This window comes from Ciona intestinalis, unplaced genomic scaffold, assembly GCF_000224145.3.
Source record: "Ciona intestinalis unplaced genomic scaffold, KH HT000030.2, whole genome shotgun sequence".
Classification (NCBI taxonomy): domain Eukaryota; kingdom Metazoa; phylum Chordata; class Ascidiacea; order Phlebobranchia; family Cionidae; genus Ciona; species Ciona intestinalis.
In genome coordinates, this window is record NW_004190352.2 from 45,755 (window position 1) to 56,149 (window position 10,395).

The 10,395-nt window shown below is 38.2% G+C and overlaps 2 protein-coding genes across 2 annotated transcripts in view; one reads left to right on the plus strand and one right to left on the minus strand.

Annotated features, from left to right (window-relative positions):
- Positions 1–52: 52 nt before the first annotated feature.
- The window catches only part of LOC100182418 (transient receptor potential cation channel subfamily A member 1-like), a 30,870-nt gene continuing 20,527 nt past the window's right edge, over positions 53–10,395 (minus strand). The window contains exons 25-26 of the mRNA XM_026837878.1: positions 9,995–10,104; positions 53–1,220 (exon numbers count right to left, since the gene is read on the minus strand). Coding sequence (XP_026693679.1) covers positions 1,031–1,220; positions 9,995–10,104 — 300 coding nt within the window. The 3' untranslated portion in view covers positions 53–1,030. The remainder of the gene's footprint in view (positions 1,221–9,994; positions 10,105–10,395) is intronic.
- On the plus strand, positions 2,739–7,675 carry LOC108950158 (5-hydroxytryptamine receptor 1D-like). Its single transcript, XM_018815070.2, has 4 exons — positions 2,739–4,917; positions 5,843–6,073; positions 6,297–6,474; positions 6,740–7,675. The coding sequence occupies exons 1-4, from the start codon at positions 4,163–4,165 to the stop codon at positions 7,409–7,411; spliced, it is 1,836 nt and encodes a 611-aa protein (XP_018670615.1). The 5' UTR covers positions 2,739–4,162; the 3' UTR covers positions 7,412–7,675.

Here is a 10,395-nt window from a genome sequence, read left to right on the forward strand (position 1 = left end):
GTTTGAAATGAAAGCACCGCCAATAAAGATGAAAGGTCAAGGAATGTACATCAATATAGCACACAATGAATCTGCAGTAAATGGCAAATATAAGAGGGCAGTCAAAGAAAAATAAGGGGGTGGGGGGAATCTGCGGTCTAAAATTATTTTTTTAGTTATTGTTAAACAGTTTTTTCCCAGTTGTGTTTAATAAGGGAGAAAATTGAATTCCACTTTTGACACTGTGTAGCGAGTCTCATTTTACAAGTAGTTGTAGTATTACTGTTTAAGTATCCTTGGGGTATCGGTATCTTTTGGTTAATTGCCTGACCACTATGGCACAAACAAGGAAGGAAAATAGGTTGAATAAGGCCTAGAAAATAAACATGGAGATTGTATATCACTACAGACAGCAACCAAAACTCTCCTTGGGTTGCTTTACTGTGCAACATAAAACTGTGGTTCAAATATCGGAAGAAGTTTTTCACAAAAACAAAACAACTTTTATGTGTCAATAAAAAGTTTTAACCGAGATTAGAAGTGAAAGCTTAGAATAAAGAATTGGACTAAGAGTTATTGAGCAAATGAATGAAACTTATTTATCCGAGTGGGCAAACTTTAAATTTCATAACACAGGTGTTCTGTTTCATAAACCTCATGCCACTTACAAGTTATCATATATGTAACTTTGCAGGAGTTACTTTTTTCCTAAGAATCTAGATAACTCATTAGTTACCATTCGGTTGAAGCAATTGCTGCTAAGTGTCTTGCCCAAAAGTAAACAAGCCTACAATAATGGTAGCGTCAATTAAAACCTGAAGTTACAAAGCCAGTGTGGCCACTAATAGGTTGTAGCACCTTGGGTGTTGGGGTAATAGGCTGAAATCTCAGTTGGCATTTTTCGCTGTGAAGCCTTGCCAATACAAAAGAAAATAATGAGTTTAATAATGGCACTGTTTGATTGCCAGGTTAAGTCTGTTTGACAAGTTATGTATGTTTGATTGGCAGGTCCAGTATGTTTGATTGACAGGTTGCGTTTGATTGACAGTTCCTATGACCGCACTGACTTCACGGCCCTCATAGCAAGAAGTTTGGTCCCAGATATAGAAGCCATCCTTGATGGTATGGAAGGCCCAATCCCTTCATCATGGTCCTCCGCCTCCGATCGGATCTCCATCTTTTGCACGATCAACCTCAGCAGGTCGTGTTGTTTATCCAGAGCAGCTTGGATCGACTTCACTCTGGTTGGATAAAATATGTTTCTTACAATCACACTAGCATAGGTCATACTAAATTAACATATAGCGAACAGATGGGAATAACAAAACGACAGCCGTTATAACACGCTAAGTATAAAATAAATGAAGGAGCAACTGGTTAAAATGCGTGTCTGTTAAACCTTATAAGTAACTTACAGTGGGTCGCTTAAACAAGAATGGAGATATTAAACAAACGTAAGATTATTGTTTGTTTGTTGTGTTTAAACAAAGCATGGTTTTCATTAATTATTTAATTACAATAACAAAAGTCATTTTAATTTTCATTGACGAAAAAACAATATTAGTTTACACCTAAATGATAAAAAGTTGCAAACAAGTGAATACACTCAATTTACATAACATTGTGTCCTGCTAACAAAATAACCAAAAGTCAATCACTACATATACAGCTCACTATCATCATCTAGTGGTTGACTAAATTAGAAAGCTTCATCTGGTAGTAACACTGTAGGGGAATCACCGGAAACATAACTGATATAATAACTTATTTTGTCTTCAGTTATACAGTAAAGATGGTCAGAATAATATATTTATAGACTAAAAGTAGTAACTATAAAACCATTTTTAAAAACTCAATATATATATATGTTTCAAACTAAAAAAAAATTTAATTCCCTAAAAATCGAAGGATTTGATAGTTTTGGAAAATAATCAGCCTCCAGGCCACTAAACATCAACATTGGTGCAATAACCTCCAACAAATAAACGAAAACCTACGGAAATGAAATGTAAAAACTAAAAGTACCCCGTGTATAAACATATACGAACTTTGCCCTATATAATACTTTGAAAATGTAAACGAAACTTTCGTAAATCACGTGTATATAAATTCTTTTACAATTTCCGTTTAATTAAAGAATGCACCTGGCAACTGCATTTAAATTTATAACACTGCATTTATAAGTTAACCATCACCCACGTTATTTTTAGAAATTTAAACCTACGATTAACACAAGCATATACGGATTAACTACATTCAGTTGCATCACAATCTGCTGTTTAACAGCCGTCTCTGACGTAACTATGAACCATTGTGACGCACGCGTCAGCATGTTTTGAATTCTTGGCGGTAAATTTGGCAGAACATGCGGTTGCAGGAATTTTGAACTTACGATAAGTTAACATTAAAACGTGAATGTTTTTATTCTATATTCAAATATGAAGGACGTATAAATCGTGCAAACTGCACCGATACCAGTTAGATCGTTTCTGACCGCATTGTTGGCTGAGGTTAATTTTGTACTTGAGGTTTAACGTGGAGTAAGTGCGGGTTCTGGCGCGCCGCGCAAATGTCATTAATTAATAATAATTATTTAAAATGTTGAGGCACCACTTGTGTTAGGTTGTTAACAGAACTTTTTTTTATAAATTTAAATAAGTGTGAATGAATAAGTGTAACTAATTTATCCTCGCATGGCGGGGCAACGAAATTCGTAATATAGGGTTTTGTTTTATACACCTCGTGCCCGCTTACGAGTTACCTCGTATGTAACTTTGTGAGTGATTTTTTTGTCCTAAATTAGTTACAGAACTACTGTTAATAAAAGTTCAATAGCAATAAGAAGGTTTAAATGATTACTTTTATTTTAAGTCAGTTGATATTCAGCCGGCAGGTGCTAAACTTTGTTTTCAGAACTGCGTGGCATCATAGGGATGACTAACGAGTGTTTAAAACAAGCGAACCCAACCTAATAGATCAAAAGAGTAATACGCGACAGTAAAATAAACAATTATTACTTCATTATATGACGCGCGGTTGAGAGATTGTACGATTATTACAAAACAATTGATGTCTTTCCGCAAACTATAATGACGTCACACCTAGTTCTAGAAACAAAGTTCGAACAGTCGCTACGATATCTATGTTTTGTCATAAACAGTTTCATAGAAAATCGACAACAACGATCGCGGCTTTAATATGAGTTCTGTATTTCTGGTTATGTCGTTTTGGGCGTAATGACGACTGTCGTTTTATTGTTTATCGTTATTGCCGTTGTTTCGTTATAGTTAATTACTCAACCTTTGTTAACGCATTCAAAGAGATAAAAAAAAGTTCAAACAGAGATTCGTTTATATTTTCGATTACAATAACAATTGTCATATTAATTTGACTTGGGAGGAGAAGGTACTTTCATCCAAACGACAGTCGTTATAGCACGGTATATTTGTTTATAACTCACGTATGTGACTTAGTGTTTTAATATAACGCAGTAGTGCTCATAAAGTTACAGGAAGGACTACATGACCTTTAAACGTTGAAAGCGAACGATTAAATTTGAGAATAACTCGTAATCTGATCAAACCTACGGCGACTGAAGTGACATTTAAACGTATGTGCGTTTACCTTTACCAGGTATATGAGGCTGGGTGAAGGTGATGCTACGGTACACATAGCTTGGTGTGGCACCACATTTTTTAGAAGTTTTATTAAAGCCGAAAATAAAGCAATAGCAAATTGTACCAAATAATCCCTAAAAGAACAGAGGAGTAGGTGAGTCAGATTTTTAAACTAGAAGCAAAGTTGCTATTATAGGAATAAATTTTAAATTAAATCAAAGCCAATGAATAGGCAACGGCGTATTGAAAGAAAAAGGGAAATGAATATCGCGAAACGCATCAGACTTTAAGTTGTTAACAAAGTGCAGACGTATCGCCAATGCACACGTGATCCCATGATGGATTGATCCATCTGTGACGTCACATAGAGTTCGAGCCAAGACATGAAAGGTTGGGAACATCAGTTAAGATGTGCGACCAATGTATCCTTGGATGACGTAGTGCTCTTTTGATTTTAGCGCCGAGATAAAAAGACGCGTTTGTCTGGCGGATGATTTATTCATAGGTCATATCATTACAGGTTGATGCGAAGGTTATTCTTCGTCTTCTAGACCAAAATAGTGAACATGAACTGTGTATTGGTAGGGGTGGCTGTTGCTGTTATGTTATGTATATCTTGTGGCGGGTGTGTTAAAACAGTGGAGTCAAGAATACAACAACTTAGTGAGGGTAACATTACAGTTGAAAGTGCTAAGGTTGCAAAGTTTGTGCCGAACCGGGGTTCGATGCTCGTGTATATGGATCGATTGAACGACCAAGACGAAGCTACGTTCATAGAGGAATGCAATTCTAGAAGGTTCGACTTCACTGTTTATTACAGAATGGTTTATTTCCGGCTATGCAACGTCACAAACGAACATAAAGTTTTAGAACGCGTGACAAGGAAGAGTCGATTCGACGAGCTTTGTCGCGTATTTAACAATGGAAACGACGATGAAATTCGAAATCTGGGAAAGAAATATAAAATATTCGGAGCCGGGATCGAAGCAGACGAACGACAACTTACCGTGAAGGCTTGTGACTTCATCAACGATTATTATAACGAGAAAACCGCGCTGAACGCGACCTTGAGTTATCCACGTTATACAGAATGGTTGATTCATTCGGTGCCGTTTAATCTACCTGTGGCGTGTGGGTTTACGCGGGAAAGATACAATTCATCTTCCACACCTTCGTCGTATAACTGCCTCGCTACGTCACATGTTGCGTCATTATACGTGACGTATTTCATCGATTCCTGCATTCTGACTCTCATCGTCATAAGCAACATTGTCATACTGACAGTGACGTGGAACACGAAAAGCATGCACACCGCGCACGGGTAAGTTGGTATTCAAATATAAATATAACTAAGGGTCGTCAAAGTAGCAACTGCCATGTTTAAGTTATATAAACTTTAAAATAAAGAGAAATAAACATACAAACCCAAGAACCGCTTATAAGAATAAATTAAACGAAAACCTTCTTATATGTCGCGTTGTTCTATGAATTTTAACTCAGATGTTTAATTAAATAACGTCATAAATGCTCACGCATCATACGTCATAGAACTTCATAAATGTCACAATTATAGTTATGTTTCAGTCGGGGCTACCAGAACGCTGTTACAAAAGCTACTAAGTATTGTTACTTGAACGGTGGTCATGGGTGCGGAACATTATAAACATTGTGGTAAATTAGTTGCTTTGTCATCTGAGTTATAATTTATATTTCCGGAAACTCAAGTCTTGAATATCCGGTCCTATATATATACATGGACAGATTGAACCGCTTTAAACATAATATATGATTCATACGTAACAGTCACGAGTGTCGTCATAATATTTGTTTGTTCAAAACACCATGGCTTCAAGATGAAACTTGATACCATAAGATTACTATAGGCGCCATTAGCGTGGATTCGAGCGCTTAAGCTGCAGACCCAAGAATGAGGGTTTGAGCTTGGCGCTGGAACCGTATGTGTCCTTAGGCAAGACACTTAAAGGGAAAAAAAAAAGTGATCTCTAATGAATTGTCCATATTGTCAGCCATACAGAAAAACAACCACGCACAAAGTCACATATGTGATAACCTATAAACTGGCACGGCGTGTATGAAACAGAACACCTGTGTTATAACGACTGTCGTTGTCACGCCACGCGAGGATGAATAAGTTACATACGTGGTAACTCGTAAGCGGCACCTCCAAAAACCTCCAAAATAACATTCGTGATTCATTGTTTAAAAGATAAAAATTATATTTCCAGATTATTTCGCTCCTCCCTCGCATCGGCGGATCTAATCATAGCTATTGTTGTCGGTGGATCCATGAACACAACCAGGAAAATCTACTTCGGCCCTCATAAGTTCTTGGGGGAAGGAGAGTATCCGAGTATGATGGATTATTTGTCACAAGTCTACATTGATACGTTCGGAGCTTTGACAGTGATGTCGTTATCTGCTTCTATACTGACGCTGGCGTGCACTTCAGTTGATAGGTGAGTAATGCGGCGGTGCTTACTCTCGAGTTATAACATGGGTGTTTTCTTATACACCAGACACACATGGTGTATTCATACACCTCATTCTCACTGTCGAGTTATAACATGGGTGTCTTATTATACACCAGACACACATAGTGTATTCATACACCTCACGCTCACTGTCAAGTTATAACATAGGTGTCTTCACATTTCCAACACTTTTATTCATTCTCCTCAGATTCGTAGCAATATTGAAACCACTTCGTTACAAACTGAGTACACGAGGTTTCCTCAAGATTGGTTTTGCTTTACTCGTAGTGGTTTGGTTGGTAAGCTTTGCTGTTTCCATCTACCCTGTGTTCGACCATCACTCGCCCTATCAAGTCACCGCACTTGGTGTCATCATTGCAGTGAAGGTAAGATTTAACGATTGCTTGAGTGGTTTCTAACTAAAGTTCTGTTGCTGTTACTACTTTAGGAGTTAAATTTTTCTTTTGGTAGAAAAACGTCGTGAGATTAAACTTTGTGTTTAGGGCAGGTTTGGTACATTGATATATGATAAGAGTAGTGAGCCAACTCTAGCCTATAGATCCCTAGCCCCTGGTATGCCTTGCTGTAAGACCTCCTAGAATATAACTAAAATACCTAACCCACATTCTAAGATGCTTTACTTTCCACCAGGCATACCCAGTTTATATATCAGTGATGGGAAGCGCCTTGCTTGTAACATGGGTTGTGAACATATGGATTGTTATCCTTGTGAAGCGGCGGATGGACAAGACCAAACAAACGAAAGCTTCCAACAGATTATCAGCGCATTTCAATGCAACTCCGAAGCGACAATCCAGTGCAAACGGGAACACAAACAACACATATAACGTTGAAGATGGAAGGTATAGTGAAGATAGGAATGGAACCAATAACAACAACAACAACAACGCCTCACATAGCGATAGACCCGGCCAAGTAACAGTTTCAAGAAATTCATCAAGCGCTTCAACCACACAAACCAAAAGCCAGGTTGAGATTGCTTTAGCGCAGACGGTGCGGATGGTGGTAGGGGCGCTAACTTTAGCAATCCTTCCTTCAATCGCTGTTATGGTAGCGGGGACGACGCTGGTACTCGAACCCAGAAGTTCTAAGTTTAACCCACAATCCAAAGCAGCGTGGAACAGCTTCGCATACATTGCTTCAAGAGTATTATTCGCGAATTCCTTTTTCAATTGCTTCATCTACAGTTACAGAAACAAAGGATTCCGAACCGCCTCGAAACGCGTCCTCTCGTTTCGAAGTCTCAGACGAGACAGCAACGGATCGCAAGCAAAATGCCAACCACCAAGGAACGGTAACTAGTTACAATATCGCAACAAGCACAAGCTACGTTGATAATATTGGTCTGCAAACATGAGGAGGTATAGTTATACATAGCGTGTGCGCCATTTTACCGGAAATTGAACAAATCACGCGATCTTTTGAATTGATTCTGATAAATGTACTTTTACCAACAGAAGATCCTTTATGTGATGAATGAATGTGACATTTTTACAACAACAGTCGTTATAACACGGGTCTTCTCTTTCATACACCTCGTGCCTGCTTACAAGTTACCACGTATGTAACTTATTTATCCTCGCATGGTGGGGCAACGACATTCGTTATAACACGGGTGTTCTTTTTCATACACCTCGTGCCCGCTTACAAGTTACCACGTATGTAACTTATTTATCCTCGCATGGCGGGGCAACGACATTCGTTATAACACGGGTGTTCTTTTTCATACACCTCGTGCCCGCTTACAAGTTACCACGTATGTAACTTATTTATCCTCGCATGGCGGGGCAACGACATTCGTTATAACACGGGTGTTCTTTTTCATACACCTCGTGTCCGCTCAGTTACGAGTTACCACGTATGTTACTTTGTAAGTGATTATTATTTTTTTTCTACTAACTTTAAATATATTTCACATACGTCGATACGAAACGTATAACGCATCAAAACATTCCATGCAAACAATATTTCTTTTTAGTTTTTAAACATCAAAGCAACCCTTATGATTTGATCGCATTTTTAATTCGTTAATTGTGTTTTTTTTGTGGTTTATTTATTGAGAAACGTAAGATATTTTTGGGGGGGAAGGCCAACTTTGACCTAAATCTCATGTTCCCTGATATGCGCTATTTTAAAACCTCACACGTACAAAATAAAATACTCTATTTCCCCCAAGAAATATTATCGAGTAACATCTACATCCTATAAGTTTTGTTTTTTTGCTTATTTTCCCAACGTCGTCATTTACTGCGTCACAATTAAATAAACCCTACGTCATCATTCCCTACGTCATTAATTCAATGCCAAAACAGGATTACAAGTGTAGAGATGATTAAGCTGTGAAGAAAAGTTTTAATAGGATAAGAATTGTCACTTTATATGTCAATTGGGCGGCGTCATTGGTACCCGGTCACAATCATGATATGGCGAACATGACTGTTACTATTTTAAGAAACCGCTAAGATTGTTTTTCTTTTGTTTTTTCTTTAAAATATTCGAATCCAAGGTAAGCCCGGGGCCTAATAAGATACTTTATTTCGCGTTTGGCATTTCACAAAAATTTAATTAAACGTTTCAAGTTGAAAATTCTTCTCGTGGATAAAACTAGTTCAGCGCCATGATAGTGGTCGCATCGTAACGAAAGGATACCGGGTTCGATGCTCCATGCTGCTACCATTGTTAAGACACCTTGCAATAATTGCTCAAACCCAGTGGTCACTAATGAGTCATCTAAAATATCAACCATACAGAAAACAATCACAAACAAAGTTACACACGTGGTAACTTGTAAGCGGACACGATGTGTATGAAACAGAACACCCGTGTTATAACGACTGTCGTTGCCCCGCCGTGCGAGGATAAATAAGTTACATACGTGGTAACTTGTAAGCTGGTACGAGGTGTATGAAACAGAACACCCATGTTATAACGACTGTTGTTGCCCCGCCGTGCGAGGATAAATAAAGTCATCATTCATTCCACTAATGGCAAATACTGTCTGGAATTCGTGTTGCTAATTTATTGGAAATTTACGACTTAATTTGCGGACCATAAATCAGACTGCCACCAATGCAATGTAATAATAACTTTGTATTTAGACACGTTTAATATGCACGATGCTACGAACTAACCTTTACCAACGGGCCGTGTAATGTCGTGGGGTTAAATAGAACATGAACCTCCGCATAATCTGTATGCCGCCGTGTGTTTATATATAGAATCAAATGAAATTTACAATGTATTATCACTCACGAAACGAATTACATGGCGTCGAGTTCTATTCAAGTTCGAAAATCGTAACTAAAGGTCTATTGACGTCACAAGGTACCGACGCAACAATATTGTGACGTCAGAAACGACCTATACACTTGAAGTTACGAGGAGAAACATGGCCGCGTAATTTGCAGGTCTATTAATAAGCCAACTAGGTTTGAATAAGTGCAAACTTTCATATTAACATCTTTACAAAAACAAAAGGCACTTCAGGTCGAACGGAGATTTAAGCGCCTAAGCTTCGTTTATTAGTTAAATGGAGATAACGCTTTTATCTTTAAATTGATATAGAGTAAAATGTATATGATCCGCTATGCGCAATGATACCAATACCCAATCCAAGTACGTCCTTACATTAAAATACCTAATTAATTATATAATAGGCCATTTATGCCCAAATCTTAGCTCCCATAGCGTGCCACGTAATAGGACTCTATCCAGGGAAAATATGATAGAAATCAAGTAAATACAACAAACAACTATACCTAATTTAAACATATACAATACACTAAAACACATTACTAATCCTAATACAAAACACTTATTAAACACATTTAACCATATACAAATACATTGCACCTTATAATTCCAACCCACTTAATAAACTCCCACCTTTGTTTTTGCTTCATAAGTTCAACACACAGATGGTCCATACTTGGATCGCTTGAAAGATCGGCCGTGTCGCCTCCGTAATCGGATTGAACGCCTGCATGCTTGAACACCTGTGATGGGGTTGCATGGGGTTACATGGGGTTACATGGGGTTGCATGGGGTTACATGGGGTAACATGGAGTTACATGGGGTTACATAGGGTTACATGGGGTTACATGGGGTTACATGGGGTTACATGGGGTTACATGGGGTTACATGGGGTTGCATCGGGTTACATGGGGTTGCATGAGGTTGCATGGGGTTGCATGGGGTTACATGGGGTTACATGGGGTTACATTGGGTTATTTGGGGTTACATGGGGTTAAATGGGGTTACATGGGTTATTTGGGTTACGTGGGCTA